Source organism: Carcharhinus amblyrhynchos, chromosome 4 (assembly GCF_965287045.1).
Source record: "Carcharhinus amblyrhynchos chromosome 4, sCarAmb.v2.hapA, whole genome shotgun sequence".
NCBI classification, from domain to species: Eukaryota; Metazoa; Chordata; class Chondrichthyes; order Carcharhiniformes; family Carcharhinidae; genus Carcharhinus; species Carcharhinus amblyrhynchos.
Genome location: NC_137327.1, coordinates 12324613 through 12344228, shown reverse-complemented (window position 1 = coordinate 12344228; position 19616 = coordinate 12324613). Strand labels below are relative to the sequence as shown.

The following is a 19616-nucleotide window of genomic DNA, read 5'->3' as shown; positions in this document are numbered from 1 at the left end:
TATTTGCATATTCCCTACCCACCCTTATTCAGACACCTGAACTGAAAGATGGTACTTCAGGCAGTGCAGCACTCTCTCACTGTCCCACTCAGATGCCAGCCTGGATTGCGTCTCTGAAGTGGGACCAGAACCTTTGACCTTTGGATTCAGTCAGCAGGCGTTGTGTCAATCAGTAACCCTGTCACTGCAGGGTGTGAATGACTGCTTAAAACGCCCGAGGAATGCACTCCTAGTCACACAGTCCTCAGGTTGAAATCAAAAAGTTTAAAGCTTATTTATTAGTGTCACAAGTCGGCTTACATTAACACTGCAATGAAGTTACTGTGAATGTCCCCTCGTCTCCACACTCCGGTGCCTGTTCGGGTACAGGGAAGAACAATTTAGCCTGGCCAATGCGCCTAACCAGCACGTCTTTTGGACTGTGGGAGGAAACCACAGCACCCGGAGGAAACCCACACAGACATGGGGAGAATGTGCAGACTCCCCACAGACAGTGACCCAAGAATCGAATCCAGGTCCCTGGTACTGTGAGGCAGCAGTGCTAACCACTGTGGCACTGTGCTGCCATTAGGAGTCAAAAGGTACTTCAGACTGGGTGCACTATTACACGCTCATCATAACATACAAAGTCCAGGGTAATTATACTATCATTACCTCAATGTTATCAGAAGATTTATTTTGTAAATTAGCATCAATGCCCCATTGACCTACAGAAACAACCACACTTAGACTCTCCTATTCTTTCAAACCACTTGGTTCATCAACCCAAATTGCGCCAATCGCAGATAGTTTAACTGCAGCCAACTAAGCCTCATCCTCATGTAGCAAAGCTCTCCCCAGACCCGAGACAATAATGAGCGGCACAGATCAGCTAGATAGTCAATAAGTTTTCCCAAAAGTAGGGGAATCTAAAACTAGAGGGCATAGGTTTAAGGTGAGAGGGGAGAGATACAAAAGTGTCCAGAAGGGCAACTGTTTCACACAGAAGGTGGTGAGTGCTGCCAGAGGCAGTACTAGAGGCGAGTACAATATTGTCTTTTAAAAAGCATTTAGATAGTTACATGGGTAAGATGGGTATAGAGAGATATGGGCCAAATGCGGGCAATTGGGATTAGCTTAGGGGTTTTAAAAAGAAAGGGCAGCATGGACAAGTTGGGCTGAAGGTCCTGTTCCCATGCTGAAAAAAGACTACAAAAAAGGAAAGAGAATCTAATGAGCTGGTGCAATGACAATAATCTCTCGCTCAATGTCAACAAAGCTAAGGAGATAGTTATCAACTTCAGGAAGCGTAGTGAAGGACATGCTTCGATCTACATCAAAGGGGGTGAAGTAGAAATGGTTGAGAGCTTCAAGTTTTTAAGTGTCCAGATCACCAACAACCTGCCCTGGTCCCCCCACGCCAACACTATAGTTAAGAAAGCCCACCTACGCGTCTACTTTCTCAGAAAACTAAGGAAATTTGGCATGTCTGCTACGGCTATCATCAACTTTTGCAGGTGCACCATAGAAAGCATTCCTTCTGGTTGTATCACAACTTGGTATGGCTCTGCCCCAAGATCGCAAGAAACTACTAGGGGTTGTGAAGGTAGCCCAGTCCACCACACAAATTAGCCTCCCATCCATTGACTCTGTCCACACTTCTCGCTGCCTCAGAAAAGAAGCCAGCATAATTAAGGACTCCACGCACTGCAGACGTTCTATCTTCCCCACCTTCTTCTGTTGGGAAAAAGATATAAAAGTCTGAGGTCATGTACCAACCAACTCAAGAACAACTTCTTCTCTGCTGCCATCAGACCTTTGAATGGACCCACCTCGCATTAAGTTGATCTTTCCCAACACCCTAGCTGTGACTGTAACACTACATTCTCTCTCCTTCTCTATGAATGGTATGCTTTGCATGGCGTGCAAGAAACAGCATTCTTCACTGCACACACGTGACGATAATAAATCAAATCAAATCAATAAATGCCCTCTCACTGTAAGGCGATAATAAACAAATCCATCAGCATCCTGGAAAACTATATGGAATAATATGTTCACACTGGGAAATTCTTTATCAGACAAATGATTCTAATATTATGGTGCAATCAATGACTATGATGGTAGCAGATCACTAAACTAGAAACAGCAACAGACCAACTAATGTGCAATAATTGTCAATGCAATATTGTAAAATAATTGATGGGAAATTTGAATTGGTCCTATCATCTGTTAAGCTGATCTTTCTCTACACCCTAGTTATGACTGTACATTCTGCACCCTCTCCTCTCCTCCTCCCCTATGTACTCTATGTGCGGCATGTTTTGTCTGTATGGCATGCAAGGAACAATACTCCTCACTGTATTCCCATGCATGTGACAATAATAAAAGCAAATGAATCATGCATTGCATGATTTATCTATCCAACATCATGAAATCACAGCAAGCATGACTGACTAATTAGTGATAGGTTTTGGCTGCATTTCATTGATACAAAGCACTGGTGTTTTTTGAAAAACGTTTCAGTCAATGGAGGAGATCATTTGCATTTATATAGCACCTAACGTGGTCTCAGGACCTCCCAGAGCACTTCACAGCCAATATTGTAACGCGGGACACATGGCAGCTAATCAGCAAGTTTTGTGGGAACAATAAGGCATTAATGATACGTTTTAGTGTTGTACGTCAATGGAGGGTGCCTGGAACTCACTGCCGAGGGAGGTAGTGGAAGTAGATACGATAGTGACTTGTGAGGGGCATCTGGGCAAATACACAAATAGGATGGGAATGGAGGGATGTGGTCCCCGGAAGGGTTTTAGTTCAGTTGGGTAGCATGGTCTGTGCAGGTTTGGAGGGCCGATGGCCTGTTCCTGCACTGGAATTTTCTTTGTTCTTTTTATAAACACTGGTCAGCACACTGGGCAGAACCTCCCTGCTCTTTTTTCACAAAAGTGTCCCTCTGAGGGGGGTTAATGTTTTGTGCAAAGTGCCCTGAATTGGGGCTTGGAACTCATAGCGATTTGACCCCAATACAAGACCGCTGCTGCCTGACTGGGGCTGTCACTTTAACATGAAGATGAAGCAAGAACTTCTGACAGAACAGGTCTGACAAAGGGTCACCTAGACTTGAAACGTTGGCTCCATTCTCTCTCCACAGATGCTGTCAGGCCTGCTGAGATTTTCCAGCATTTTCTGCTTACTGTTTCAGATTCCAATATTTTGCTTTTAGCCAGCGTTGATGAGTGGCAGATAGAAGGTTTCTTAGCCTTTTTTTTGAAGTGTCTGAAGCACTGTGATGAAATCCAAACCAGCAGAGCTGATGTGGAATCGGATCGAAGGTGTGGTTTGGGTTAAGCCTGAATGTGAAGGGCTCCTGAAAGATCCCAGAGTTTGATGCACTGAATAACCTCTGAAATTACAGGGGCAAATTTGCATTGAGGAACACCCAAAATCTTCCGCTTGAAAGAACGGTCCTCGACGGAGTGTTGCAGACTGGCACATTCCAAGGTCCAGGGCTACGTGCCGAGGGATGCGCTGAAGCTTGGGGCAGCCACCGCAAAGGCACAGTGGGGAAAGACCACACTGTAAGGCCTTTCAATGGAGGCAGACCGAGGGTCCGGGAACTGCAGAATACCCTCGGCCTGCGTAAATGTGTGCCAATCTGAGAAATAACGGCACACAGTACATTTTGAGGCACGTATATAGTTTTAAGTTTTGACATGTAATGACTGTAATTTGTATAGGACTGTAAAAATGTATTATTTGCAATTTATAGACATGTAGGTCTGTATTGGTTCAATTGAGATTTTTATGAATAAAGTATATTTTTGGAAAAAAAACACCCAAAACCTCTTTGCACCAATGAAAAAGTGTGTCTAACTGCAAACAGATTACCTCCCAGGATGGCGGAGGGATTGAACCAGTGTGATCAGAAGCTGCTGATAGAATTAATGAACTCTCCCACGGGAGAAGCAGCATGGCGACACAGTGGTTAGCACTGCTGCCTCACAGCGCCAGAGATTCCCAGCTTGGATCACTGTCCGTGCGGAGTTTGCACATTCTCCCCGTGTCTGTATGGGTTTCCTCCGGTTTCCTCCCACAATCCGAAAGATGTGCAGGTTAGGTGGATTGGCCATGCTGAACGGCCCTGAGCATCAGGGAGACTAGCTGGGATAAATGCGTGGGGTTATGGGGACAGGGCCTGGGTGGGATTGTGGTCGGTGCAGACTCGATGGGCTGAATAGCCTCCTTCGGCACTGTAGGATTCTCTGATTCTAGAGAGGAAGCTGTGGCAAATCACCGGACTTGAAAATGCTTTAACCAAAAGAAAAATACATCTACAATCCTGTAATATTAGTACATTCACACAGCGGCACATTGTTACCACTGCTGCCTCAAAGCACCAGGGACCTGGGTTCGATTCCTGAGCTTGGGTCACTGTCTGTGCAGAGTCTGCACATTTTCCCTGTGTCTGCGTGGGTTTCCTCCGGGTGCTCCGGTTTCTCCCAGAGTCCGAAAGATATGGTGGTTAGGTGAATTGGCCGTGCTAAATTCTCCCTCAGTGTACCCGAACACGCGCCGGACTGTGGCGACTAGGGGATTTTCAATAGTAACTTCACCGCAGTGTTAATCGTTAACAACCTACTCGCAACCGCTCTTTCGTTAAGTAAATATATTTGATGTTTGCATTGAATCTGTGAATCCCTTACTCCCACCATATGCACACACACTACTTGAGGCCCCTGTGTAAGTGTAATTGTGGGCACAAGCACTAGAGGGTGCAGTTATGTAATCTTATAATAGACTACTGTTTACAATAAAAGATAGTGCAGACTTGCAATTATTTTAAAATCAAATAAGCAAAGCCCGCAATCAGACAATCATCATATAACCCATGCCTTGTTTATAATTGTTGCCAGCTGTTTCCCTACTCCTGGGGTTCAGTACTGTAGGAGACAGGGCTGCACATCTGGAACTTTCATTTCCATTCAGCAGTGAAGCAGTGTAGTGAATATTCAGCGCAGCAGCGTGAGTGACAGACCAGAATTACATGCTCCAGATATCATCATTATTTTATACCTTTGTCCTGCACAGGCGGGAATGCAGCTATTCCAGCCGTGCTTTTTAATTACCACCCTCTCCCTCAACACACGCACAGACACCTTCCTTTGCCTCCCATGGGGCAGCCCACACTCGGAACACAATGCCTGACTGCACCAATGTGTCCTGCTACTGATGCGTGCAAAACAAGGTTCAATCCCCACTCTGCGCGCACTGAGTGAGCAGTTACGGGCACGGCGGTGCTGAACTGGGAGATCCTGTGGGTGGCACGGTGGTGACCAGAACTCTCCACGTCGAGTCTCTCCACTCGCCTGACAAAGGGGCAAACCCCGAAAGCTCGTGGGTTTACTATCAATTAAACTTGTTGCACTCTAACCTGGTGTTGTGGGACTTCTTACTGTGTTTACCCCAGTCCAACGCCGGCACCTCCACACGGTGGCAAGCACTGCTGCCTCACAGCGCCAGGGACCCGGGTTCAATTCCCGCCTCAGGTCATTGTCTGCGTGGAATCTGCACATTCTCACCGTGTCTGCTTGGGTTTCCTCAGGATCCGCTGGTTTCCTCAAACAATCCAAAGATGTGTGGGTTAGGTGATTGGCCATGCTAAATTGTTCCTTAGCGTCAGGGGCAACTATCTAGGGTAAATGCATGGGGTTATGGGGATAGGGCCTGGGTGAGATTGGGTGCAGACTCGATGGGCCAAATGGCCTCCTTCTGCACTGTAGGATTCTATGATTCTAAGGGTCTCCAACTTACAGTACTCCAGCCGGAAATAGGGCAGTAAACAGGATCACATTGGGCAAGTCTCCAGATTTAGCCGCAGCGCAGGTAAAGAGTCCCGTGTTAACTCCACACAGCAGGTACACCAACCATTAAAGTTTGGCCACCAGGTACTGCGGGGCAGTGGGAAAAGTTCGTGGAATACTGGTCGTCACTTCAAGAGGGCTGGATTATCTGAGGGATGTGGGAGAGTTCAAGAGTATTGAGCTTCAGTTCCAGGCTCTACATCTCGGGGAATGTGCACTGGTGGGTGGGTGCATCACAGCTACACCAGAATTACACCGAGACATTGAAAGGATAAGTGTTGTAATCAGTCTTCGGAAGTCCCTTCACCAAAATCCCTTTATTTACAGTTCCAACAGCAGTACACAGAATGCTATCAGTCAGAAGTCTACATTCAGGAGTGCCAGAGGAACTGACACTCCCCGTAAAATACAAGGAAAAGATTCCTTGATTGGCCCATCAGTTGACTCCTTAATCAGGGAGTTCATGCTCCAATAGGCCAACCTCAAAGGCCTGTCACCATTCTTGTTAATTTAAGAGACTGAAGGATATACAATGTTCAAAAGGAATTGGTGGGGCGGGTTTGAGGAAGATTTCCTCTGATGGGGAAAGGGACATCATCTTAAAATTAGTGTTAGACTCTTTGGGAAGGAAAGTGGGAAGCATGTTCGCGCCCCCCACCCCAACCCCCCAACGCTCCAGAAAGAGTTGGAGTAAATTAGGAATTCTATTCCCACAAATGACTGTTGAGGTTTGCCAGAAAGAATCATAGAATCCCCTCAAGGCCACTCAGCCCATTGAGACTGCACCCACAACAGTCACAACCAGGCCCCACCCCCACAATCTCATGCGTTAACCTCTCTGACACTAAGAAGCAATTTAGCACGGCCAATCCATTTAACCCACACATCTTTGGACTGTGGGAGAGAAACCGGAGCACCCGGAGAAAGTCCACGCAGACACGGGGAGAGCGTGCAGACTCTGCACAGTCACCCAAGGCTGGAATCGAGCCCAGGTCCCTGGTGCTGTGAGGCAGCAGTGCTAACCACAGCTCGTTTTGAATGGGTCAGAGGAACAAGGGATATGGACCTGAGGCAGGTAAATTAAGGTAATGAGCAATGAGTCATGATCTACTTGAAGGGTGGAGCAAACTCAGAGTGCTGAATCTCTTCCACCTGTTTCTATGCAACTCAAACTCCAGTATAATCCGCATCCTATTTTTGGCCCTGTGTTGTTTCATTGCATATTGAGAGAGTTATCAGTTACCTTGCTGCTGTTAAAAACATTGTGTTTTCAGGCAAAGACAGAATGGCAGTTCAGAGTGTGGAAAGGCAAAGCCAGCCATTCAAGAGTGAAATATGAAAGAGAGACTCCTACACAGGGAGTTTATTCAATGCACCGTGTTCTCTTTTTGTGGGAAATTATGATAAAAGCCTAATAGAAAATGAGTGGAGGACACTGTCACAAAATATCATACAGACTTATGAAAGGATTAGGACAAAGTACATAGAATCCATACAGTGCAGGAGGAGGCCATTCAGCCCATCGAGTTTGTACTGACCATAATCTCACTCAGGCCCTATCACCATAACCCCACATATTCATCCTGCTAATCCTGAGGGAGCGAGCTATCTTGGATCTGGCGCTATGTAATGAAGCGGGTAAAATTAGGGACCTTGTGGTGAAGGATCCTCTTAGGGAGAGTGATCATTGTATGGTGGAGTTTCTGGTGCAGATGGAGGAAGAGAAAGTGGGTTCCTGGACACGCGTCCTTTGTTTGAATAGAGGGGAGTGCAGTAGGATGAGAGAAGAATTAGCGAATGTGGACTGGGGGAGCGCGTTGGAGGGAGGGTCTGTTGAGGAGCAGTGGAGGATCTTTAAGGAGATCTTTCTTGGTGCTCAGCGGAAATTTATTCCGATGGTCAAAAAGGACTGTAGGAGGAGAGGTAATAAGCCGTGGATAACGAAGGAGGTGAAAGAAAGTGTTAAATTAAAAGCGGAGGCGTTTAGAGTAGCTAAGAATAGTGGGCGAGAAGAGGATTGGGAGAGGTTTAAATGTCAACAAAGATTGACAAAGAGGTTGATAAAGAAGGGTAGGAGAAACTATGAAGCTGGGCTAGCGCTTAATATAAAAAAGGATAGCAAGAGTTTTTATAAATATACAAAAAGGAAGAGGCTGGCTAGGGTGAATGTTGGTCCTTTAGAGGATAAGAAAGGGGAGCTAGTGGTAGGGGATGGGGATATGGCTAAGGTATTGAATAACTTTTTTGTTTCTGTCTTCACGGAGGAGGACGTGAATAATTTGCCGGGTGTTAGCGATGGAAAGGTGGTAGGACTGGAGAGTCTTAATGACATTACTGTTACTAGAGAGGCGGTGCTCGACAGACTGGAGGAGCTGATTGTGGACAAGTCCCCAGGACCGGATGGAATGCATCCGAGGGTTCTGAAAGAAATGGCAGAGGTGATAGTGGATGCCTTGGTGGTTATTTTCCAGACGTCGCTGGATTCCGGGGAAGTGCCGGATGATTGGAAAACGGCTAATGTTACACCGTTGTTTAAGAAGGGTGCCAGGCAAAAGGCGGGGAATTATAGGCCGGTTAGTTTAACGTCTGTGGTAGGTAAAATGTTAGAATCTGTCATTAAGGAGGAAATTGCGAGTCATCTTGAAGGGAATTGCTTGATAGAGCAGACGCAGCACGGTTTCATTAAAGGGAAGTCGTGTCTGACAAATTTACTGGAGTTCTATGAGGATGTGTCTAGGGCGGTGGATAGAGGAGAGCCGGTAGATGTGGTCTTTCTGGATTTTCAGAAGGCGTTTGACAAAGTGCCTCACAAGAGGTTATTGCAGAAGGTCGAGTGTCATGGAGTTGGGGGTAGGGTATTAGCGTGGATAGAGGATTGGTTGTCAAATAGGAGGCAGAGAGTGGGGGTCAACGGGTGCTATTCGGATTGGCGGATGGTGACTAGTGGAGTGCCCCAGGGGTCGGTGCTGGGGCCTCAGCTTTTTACCATTTATATAGATGATCTGGAGGAGGGAACCGAGTGTAGAGTGTCGAAATTTGCTGATGACACCAAGATTGGGGAACGGCAAATTGTGCGGAGGGTGTGGAGAGTCTGCAGAAGGATCTAGATAGGCTGGGCGAATGGGCCAGGAAATGGCAAATGGAATTTGATGTTGGCAAGTGTGAGGTGGTCCACTTTGGTAGGAAGAATGGTAGGAAGGACTATTACTTACGGGGTGAAAAACTGCAGCAGGCGACGGTGCAGAGGGACCTCGGGGTCCTTGTGCATGAGTCGCAAAAACCCAGCTTGCAGGTGCAGCAGGTGGTCAGGAAGGCGAATGGGATGCTGGCCTTCATAGCGAGGGGGATTGAATATAAAAGTAGGGAGGTCTTGCTGCGGCTGTATAGGGCATTGGTGAGGCCGCAGCTGGAGTACTGTGTGCAGTTTTGGGCGCCGCACCTGCGCAAAGATATTTTGGCCTTGGAGGGAGTGCAGAGGAGGTTTACTAGGCTGATACCGGAGTTGAGGGGGTTGAGCTATGAGGAGAGGCTGAATAAACTGGGCTTGTACTCGTTAGAGTTTAGAAGAATGAGGGGAGATCTCATTGAGACGTATAAGATGATGAATGAGATGGATAGGATAGAGGTGGAAAGACTCTTCCCGCTCAAAAAAGACAGTAGGACTAGGGGGCACAGCCTCAAGATAAAAGGGGGGCGGTTTAGAACGGAGTTGAGGAGGAACTTCTTCACTCAAAGGGTGGTGAATCTCTGGAATTCTCTGCCCGTTGAAGTGGTGGAGGCTACCTCGCTAAATATTTTTAAGACGCGGGTTGATGGGTTTTTGATAGGAGAGGGGATTAAGGGTTATGGGGAGAGGGCGGGAAAGTGGAACTGAGCAGCGACAGATCAGCCATGATCTTATTGAATGGCGGGGCAGGCTCGAAGGGCTGGATGGCCTACTCCTGCTCCTATTTCTTATGTTCTTAATCCCCCCGACACTAGGGTCAATTTAGCATGGCCAATCCACCCTAAGCCGCACATTTTTGGACTGTGAGAGGAAACCGGAGCATCCGAGGAAACCCACGTAGACACGGGGAGGATGTGCAAATTCCACACAGACAGTGACCTGAGGCCAGAACTGAACTGGGTCCCTGCCAGTGTGAGGCAGCAGTGCTGATCACCCGGTGGTACGTGTAGAAACAGTGTAACCAACTGTAACCTTAAAACACTCCTGGAAGATGAATGAATCTTCACACACCGTACCCTGCACTACGGTGACACAGTGGTGTCACAGTGCCAGGGTCCTAGGTTTGAATTCCGGTTTGGGGTCCTCCAGTTTCCTCCCCCAGTCCACAGATGTGCAGGGTAGGTGGACTGGCCATGCTAAATTGTCCCTTTGTGTCAGGGGGACGAGCACGGGTAAATGCATGGGGTTACGGGAATAGGGTCTGGGTGGGATTGTGGTCAGTGCAGACTCGATGGGCCGAATGACCTCCTTCTGCACTGTCGGACTCTATGATTCGATGATAAGTACTGTGCAAGCTCACTTGCAAAACCTCTGCGCTTTACTTTCATGTAGAATGATCAACTGCACCAAGGTGAAGCATTTAACTATCGCCTGGCTCATTCATCTGGTCTGAAACTGCATGACTTGCTAGAGGTTACCCCGCACGGGAGCGGGGAGTTGCAGCGGCCAACTTTCTCGGAAGGTACATGCCTAATATGAAGGAAAAGTGCGCTTCTTCCAAGACTGAAGGGCCACATCCTTTATAGGAGAAGTGTTTGACAAACAAAGCACTTGCCAAGCACTTAGACCCAATGAAGGAAATTGAGTCAAAAGTCAGCATTGTGAATTGTGAAGATCTCGTCTGTGTGTGTGTAACAGCAGTGCACTGTAACCAGGTTTATGTAGCTTATTGGCAATGATACACAAAAACAATAAAAATAAGTCAGTCTGCAACTTAATATCCCATAGTTTGTGTGACTCTCTGATTTCTCCCTCTCACGTTACTCCCATGACAGGGCTGTAGCTACCAGTACTTGGCATCAAGTGTACTGCGACACAGAACTTTCTCCCCAAGCACGACTAGATTCAGAGTAGTGACAGAAATTTCACACACCCACTGGCACACACGCGAGTGGTATTTTTTTTCCCCCGAAAATCCACAAGCCAGCTGTGTGGCTTTGCGAGAATGTCACGTGCCCGCCACGACACTTTGCTGCCACCCTGGTGATAAGTCCGTCTGGTTCTGCCTCAGTCAAAATAACACACAGCTGCTTCCACAAAGCAGCAAGCGTTGCCTCTTGGAAGCCCGAGGTGGACAGGGTTATCCCTCTGCAAGTGACAAAATAGGAACACATGCTCCTTGTAACAAGGGCAAGGCGATGAGGACCAATCAGCTCCGACGTAACACAGCATCTGTCTTATTAGTCAGGCAACAACTGCTGTCAAATTTCTTCAGCAGTGAAAAATCAGATTGCACCAAAGAACTGATATTTCACAGGTTACCGAGCATTTTGAGAATGAGATCAGATTTAAAGTCCTAAGACAAATAATCATTATTTTTACAATGCACCAGTGTGCTCACTTGGGCTTCAGAGTCTTGAAGCAACAAAGCCTGGCTAAAAGTTCGACACTTAACTCTTTCAGTGATGAGTACCTTTACAGTTTGGGAAATCTGTACAGTCAACTCCAGAAAAAAAATCCTCTTTCCTCATTCTAAACAATGAGGGGAAGCATGCTGAAAATCAAATCTAATTTATCATGACAACATTTCCCCAGAATGAAGGGAAAAGAGAGAAGAACCTTGAGGCAGGACCTGAAATAACATCACAACGTTCCAACTCTATTTCAGGACAAACAATTCGTCATCATTGAGTATGTGGGCCCTGCGTTTCGTATCTGCAACGCCAGCTTACGTGCTTGGTTCGATTACCAGCTTCTCCTTGGGTACTGAGTTCTCAAGTATCCAGGTGGGCAGCACCTGGCCAGATTTAAGGTGCTGTTGCTAGTGATTTTGTAACCCGTCTCACACCCAGATGACGTGAAAATATTACCTGCCCCCTCCCCCGCCCCCCCCATCTCAGTTGAGATTAATTTTGGATATCGTGAAACAAAGCAGAGAACCAGGCATTGTAAACTGCCAAAAACATCATCACTCTCAAAAGTGGCAGCCTGATGGAAACAGAGTGCCACCAGACCGGAAAGAAACTAGTGGTTTACCTGTGCGTTCCTGGATGGCGTTAAAGAATCCACTTGGCTTCCTTGTTTGAGGCAGTTCCCAGCCAGTACCACAGCTCTGCAATCCTCGCAGGTCCCGATCGTCAAGTGTTCGCCGTTGTCCACCACGAGGGTTTCCAGCACTCGAGGTGCGTTCAAGAAGACTGGCAGTCGGTTTATTGTGATGGTTTTCAGGCCAAGGTAGCGTCTTTGCTCATGTCTGCAGAAGAAGCAGACAAAGGTGTCCACCTTGTACTGCCTGGACCAGGGGCTGCTTGGGTGCTGAGAGTTCTTCCCGCGCCACCACTGCTCCAGCAGGTCGTGGTAACACAGAACGCAGGCGAACGCCAGGCCAGTCGAATCCACGGGTTGGGCGCGGGCTGTGCCCGGGCAGCTGGCCAAGAAGGGGAAGAAGGGTTCGCGGTCTCCGTGGCGGCTGGGGGGGTTGACGTTCAGCTGAAACTCCCGGCCGGGTTCCAGCTCCGTGCCGCACAGCAGGCAAACGGAGGCGCGCCCCGGCCTCAGAGGCTGGCCGGCCGCCGCGTTTGGATGGGAGGCGCTGGCGTTGACTTGGAGGTAGCGCCTGAGGAAGGCCTGGGGCGACGAGATCAGCTCCTCGCGCTCTGACGCAGTGTACGCTGCCCACATATCCTCCAGCACGGCGTAGCATCTCCGGCAGCAGCCCACCTCCCCGCGCTCGCTCATGGCTTTGGAAGTGGGGGGGCTGGGCAGGAGGCGGATGAAGGGGAAGTACATGGCGTTATCCCCCCCGCTGAGCTTCCTGGAACGGGCCACCCGAGTGTCCTCGCCGCAATCCTCCGCACAAAGGTAGCAGCCCCGCTCAGGGCTCTTCCTGCCGCTGCCCGCGTCCCTCTCCCCCGCGTTTCTCATGGCCGTGCCCAAGACGCCAGCGTTCAAGGGCACCACGTACAGCCTCTGCAGCACGGGCACGTTGGCAAGCTCGAAGCCTTGCCACTGTTGCATCAGGGACACGTGGCAGTAGGAGCAGATCAGGGTGCTGCCCTCGGGGCTCAGAGGGCACGCGCCGGGGGGAGGGTTGTGAAGCCACAGGAAGGGGAAGAAGGGTCCGTCGGAGGTGTTCTCCTGCTTCTGAACATGGACCCGGTGCTGGGCGCCCCTCAGCAGCCTGGCGCCGCAGATGAAACACGAGCGATCCGGGCGTTCCCCCGACGCTGCGCCCCCGGCCTTGGCGATGACGCTGCCCGCCTCCCGCGCCTGCCGGTTGGCCCTCGCCACCTCCCGCCCCCCCGTCTGCCCGTTCCGGCCTCGGTGGCCGCCCGGCTCGTCCCCCGAGGAGGAGGCGTCGCCGCCGGCGTCGCTGCCCTCGCTGGACTTGGAGGGGCTGAGCCGGCCGGGGGTCTCGTCCGAGGAGCCGGGCGCCGGGGCGTTGGCGTCGGCCCCCCCCGCCGGGGCCCTGGGGCACGCGACGGGGCGGCGCTGGGGGGCTGGGTGGCTGTTGGTCAGCTGGTGAGGGGGGCAGCCCTGGCCGGAGCAGGAGGAGGAGGAGGAGGAGGTGGAGGAGGTGGGGGGGACGGTGAAGGGGAGCGCCAGCCTGGGGAAGTGGCGGCTGGGGGTGGCACTGGCGGTGGGGGGGATGCCCAGGGCTGGGGGCTGGTCCAGCTCCAGCTCCTGGTCCGAGATGTCCTGGTCAGACAGGGAGGAGAGGGAGGACAGCTCCTTGCTGCCCCTGCCCTGTGCCAGGCTGCCCTCGGGCTGGTAGCTGGGGTTCCACTCCTGGGGCACCCTGCGGCTGTCACACTGGTGGGGCCGCTTGAGCCAGTACATGCGCTTCTCCACCGGGGTCCGCGACCTCTCGAAAGCCTCCCACTGCTCGCCCAGGAAGCAGCGGCACACTCCGCACGCCAGCACCCAGCCCTCGGCGCTCAGCCCCTGGGCACCGGGAGCCGGCTCCTGCTGCAGCAGGAAGGGGAAGTAGGGCGAGTCGCACTTGCCCCGGACTTGCAGCCGCTGCTCCCGCCCGGGGCTCATCCAGCCCCCGCAGATGAAGCAGTGCAGGCGGGCAGAGCCGTTCGCCGAGCCGCCCACCGAGCTCTCCTCCCCGGACGCGATCGCTGCCATCAGCCGGTGCTTCCTGGAGAGCGGAGCAGCCGCTGCTTTGTCACTCATGCTGGGGGCTTGTTAGGGGGGGGTGGGGTGGGGGTGTTGTTGTCTCTGTCTCTCTCTCTCTCTCTGTCTCTCTCCCCCCCCCCCACCACCACCACCACCTTCCTCTCTCGCTTGCCTCCACCCCGCCCCGGCTGCAGTTTACACACTGGAAGCTCTCTCACAATCTGCTCCAAACTTTGCCCAGCTCCCCACCCCCCCCCCCAAACTCTCCAGCTGGCTACACAGCGCCATCTCCTAGTGAGCATCCTCAAGGTCCCAGACAGCTCGCAGCTCCCACTCCACTCAACTTCCAGAGCCTGCACTGCACACCACCCCCCCCCCCACCAAATCCAAACTGCATCCCCCCCCCAACTACACACTGCACCCCCACCAACTCCACACTGCACACCCCCAACTCCACACTGCACACCCCCAACTCCACACTGCACCCCCCCAATTCCACACTGCAAACCCCCAACTCCACACTGCACCCCCCCAACTCCACACTGCACCCCCACCAAATCCACACTGCACCCCCCACAACCCCAACTCCACACTGCACCCCCCAATTCCACACTGCAAACCCCCAACTACACACTGCACCCCCCAACTCTACACTGCACCCCCCCAACTCCACACTGCACCCCCACCAACTCCACACTGCACCCCCCCAACTCTACACTGCACCCCCCCAACTCCACACTGCACCCCCCAACTACACACTGCATCCCCTCAACTCCACACTGCACCCCCACCAACTCCACACTGCACCCCCCAACTCCACATTGCACCCCCACCAAATCCACACTGCACACCCCCAACTCCACACTGCACTCCCCCAACTCCACACTGCACCCCCCCAACTCCACACTGCACTCCCCCAACTCCACACTGCACCCCCCGAACTCCACACTGCACCCCCTAACTCGACACTGCCCCCCTAACTCCACACTGCACCCCCCCCACTCCACACTGCACCCCCCAACTCCCACACTGCACCCCCCAACTCCACACTGCACCCCCCCCAACTCCACACTCCATCCCCCCAACTCCACACTGCACCCCCCCCACTCCACACTGCACCCCCCAACTCCACACTGCACCCCCCCCAACTCCACACTGCACCCCCCAACTCCACACTGCACCCCCCCAACTCCACACTCCATCCCCCCAACTCCACACTGCACCCCCCCAACTCCACACTGCACCCCCCCAACTCCACACTCCATCCCCCTAACTCCACACTGCACCCCCCCACTCCACACTGCACCCCCCAACTCCACACTGCACCCCCTAAATCCACACTGCACCTCCGCAACTCCACACTGCACCCCCCCAACTCCACACTGCACACCCCCAACTCCACACTGCACACCCCCAACTCCACACTGCACCCCCCCACTCCACACTGCACCCCCCCACTCCACACTGCGCCCCCCCACTCCACACTGCACCCCCCCACTCCACACTTCACCCCCCCACTCCACACTGCACCCCCCCACTCCACACTGCACCCCCCCCACTCCACACTCCATCCCCCCAACTCCACACTGCACCCCCCCAACTCCACACTGCACCCCCCCAACTCCACACTGCACCCCCCCCAACTCCACACTGCACCCCCCCACTCCACACTTCACCCCCCCACTCCACACTGCACCCCCCCACTCCACACTGCACCCCCCCCACTCCACACTCCATCCCCCCAACTCCACACTGCACCCCCCCAACTCCACACTGCACCCCCCCAACTCCACACTGCACCCCCCAACTCCACACTGCACCCCCCCAACTCCACACTGCACCCCCCGAACTCCACACTGCACCCCCCCAACTCCACACTGCACCCCCCCAACTCCACACTCCATCCCCCCTAACTCCACACTGCACCCCCCCACTCCACACTGCACCCCCCAACTCCACACTGCACCCCCCCAACTCCACACTGCACCCACCAACTCCACACTGCACCCCTAAATCCACACTGCACCTCCGCAACTCCACACTGCACCCCCCCAACTCCACACTGCACACCCCCAACTCCACACTGCACCCCCCCCACTCCACACTGCACCCCCTAACTCCACACTGCACCCCCCCACTCCACACTGCACCCCCCAACTCCACACTGCACCCCCCCAACTCCACACTGCACCCCCCAACTCCACACTGCACCCCCTAAATCCACACTGCACCTCCGCACCTCCACACTGCACCCCCCCAACTCCACACTCCATCCCCCCCACTCCACACTGCACCCCCCAAACTCCACACCCCATCCCCCCAACTCCACACTGCACCCCCCCCAACTCCACACTGCACCCCCCCCACTCCACACTGCACCCCCTAACTCCACACTGCACCCCCCACTCCACACTGCACCCCCCAACTCCACACTGCACCCCCCAACTCCACACTGCACCCCCCCAACTCCACACTGCACCCCCCAACTCCACACTGCGCCCCCCAACTCCACACTGCACCCCCTAATCCACACTGCACCTCCGCAACTCCACACTGCACCCCCCACTCCACACTTCACCCCCCCACTCCACACTGCACCCCCCCACTCCACACTGCACCCCCCCCACTCCACACTTCACCCCCCCACTCCACACTTCACCCCCCAACTCCACACTGCACCCCCCAACTCCACACTGCACCCCCCCAACTCCACACTGCACCCCCGAACTCCACACTGCACCCCCCCAACTCCACACTGCACCCCCCCAACTCCACACTCCATCCCCCCTAACTCCACACTGCACCCCCCACTCCACACTGCACCCCCCAACTCCACACTGCACCCCCCCAACTCCACACTGCACCCCCCAACTCCACACTGCACCCCCTAAATCCACACTGCACCTCCGCAACTCCACACTGCACCCCCCCAACTCCACACTGCACACCCCCAACTCCACACTGCACCCCCCCCACTCCACACTGCACCCCCTAACTCCACACTGCACCCCCCCACTCCACACTGCACCCCCCGACCTCCACACTGCACTCCCCCCCACTCCACACTGCACCTCCCCCAACTCCACACTCCATCCCCCCAACTCCACACTGACCTCCGCAACTCCACACTGCACCCCCTCAACTCACACTGCACACCCCCACTCCACACTTTACCCCCCACTCCACACTGCACCCCCCCACTCCACACTGCACCCCCCCCCACTCCACACTTCACCCCCCCCACTCCACACTTCACCCCCCCACTCCACACTGCACCCCCCCCCCACTCCACACTGCACCCCCCCTCTCCACATTTCACCCCCCCACTCCACACTGCACCCCCCCACTCCACACTTCACCCCCCCACTCCACACTTCACCCCCCCACTCCACACTGCACCCCCCCCCCACTCCACACTGCACCCCCCCTCTCCACATTTCACCCCCCCACTCCACACTGCACCCCCCCAACTCCACACTGCACCCCCAACTCCACACTGCACCCCCCAACTCCACACTGCACCCCCCAACTCCACACTGCACCCCCCCAACTCCACACTGCACCCCCCCACTCCACACTGCACCCCCCAACTCCACACTGCACCCCCCCAACTCCACACTGCACCCCCCAACTCCACACTGCACCCCCCAACTCCACACTGCACCCCCCAACTCCACACTGCACCCCCCCACTCCACACTGCACCCCCCAACTCCACACTGCACCCCCCAACTCCACACGGCGCACCCCAACTCCACACTGCACCCCCCAAATCCACACTGCACCCCCCAACTCCACACTGCACTCCCCAACTCCACACTGCACCCCCCGAACTCCACACTGCACTCCCCCCCCACTCCACACTGCACCTCCCCAACTCCACACTCCATCCCCCAACTCCACACTGCACCCCCCGAACTCCACACTGCACCCCTAACTCGACACTGCCCCCCTAACTCCACACTGCACCCCCCCCCACTCCACACTGCACCTCCCCAACTCCACACTCCATCCCCCCAACTCCACACTGCACCCCCCGAACTCCACACTGCACCCCCTAACTCCACACTGCCCCCCTAACTCCACACTGCACCCCCCCCCACTCCACACTGCACCTCCGCAACTCCACACTGCACCCCCCCACTCCACACTGCACCCCCCCACTCCACACTGCACCCCCCCAACTCCACACTCCATCCCCCCAACTCCACACTGCACCCCCCAACTCCACACTGCACCCCCCAACTCCACACTGCACCCCCCCAACTCCACACTGCACCCCCCCAACTCCACACTGCACCTCCGCAACTCCACACTGCACCCCCCGAACTCCACACTTCACCCCCCCACTCCACACTGCACCCCCCCACTCCACACTCCATCCCCCCAACTCCACACTCCATCCCCCCAACTCCACACTGCACCCCCCCAACTCCACACTGCACCCCCCCAACTCCACACTCCATCCCCCCAACTCCACACTGCACCCCCCCACTCCACACTGCACCCCCCCAACTCCACACTCCATCCCCCCAACTCCACACTGCACCCCCCAACTCCACACTGCACCCCCCAACTCCACACTGCACCCCCCCAACTCCACACTGCACCCCCCAACTCCACACTGCACCCCCTAAATCCACACTGCACCTCCGCAACTCCACACTGCACCCCCCCAACTCCACACTCCATCCCCCCCACTCCACACTGCACCCCCCCAACTCCACACTCCATCCCCCCAACTCCACACTGCACCCCCCAACTCCACACTGCACCCCCCAACTCCACACTGCACCCCCCCAACTCCACACTGCGCCCCCCAACTCCACACTGCACCCCCTAAATCCACACTGCACCTCCGCAACTCCACACTGCACCCCCCACTCCACACTTCACCCCCCCACTCCACACTGCACCCCCCCACTCCACACTGCACCCCCCCCACTCCACACTTCACCCCCCCACTCCACACTTCACCCCCCCACTCCACACTGCACCCCCCCACTCCACACTGCACCCCCCCCCACTCCACACTTCACCCCCCCACTCCACACTTCACCCCCCCACTCCACACTGCACCCCCCCCCCCACTCCACACTGCACCCCCCCTCTCCACACTTCACCCCCCCACTCCACACTGCACCCCCCCCACTCCACACTGCACCTCCCCAACTCCACACTGCACCCCCCAACTCCACACTGCACCCCCCCAACTCCACACTGCACCCCCCCCACTCCACACTGCACCCCCCCCACTCCACACTGCACCCCCCCACTCCACACTGCACCCCCCAACTCCACACTGCACCTCCCCAACTCCACACTGCACCCCCCAACTCCACACTGCACCCCCCAACTCCACACTGCACCCCCCCACTCCACACTGCACCCCCCAACTCCACACTGCACCCCCCCAACTCCACACTGCACCCCCCAACTCCACACTGCACCCCCCCACTCCACACTGCACCCCCCAACTCC

General features: G+C 54.3%; 1 protein-coding gene across 1 annotated transcript in view; it reads right to left on the bottom strand.

Annotated features, from left to right (window-relative positions):
• Positions 1-13243, bottom strand: part of gse1b (Gse1 coiled-coil protein b) — a 575648-nt gene extending 562405 nt beyond the window's left edge. Inside the window, exon 1 of the mRNA XM_080186715.1 lies at positions 12049-13243. Within this exon, the coding sequence (XP_080042841.1) occupies positions 12049-13029 (981 nt within the window). The 5' untranslated portion in view covers positions 13030-13243. The remainder of the gene's footprint in view (positions 1-12048) is intronic.
• Positions 13244-19616: the final 6373 nt, after the last annotated feature.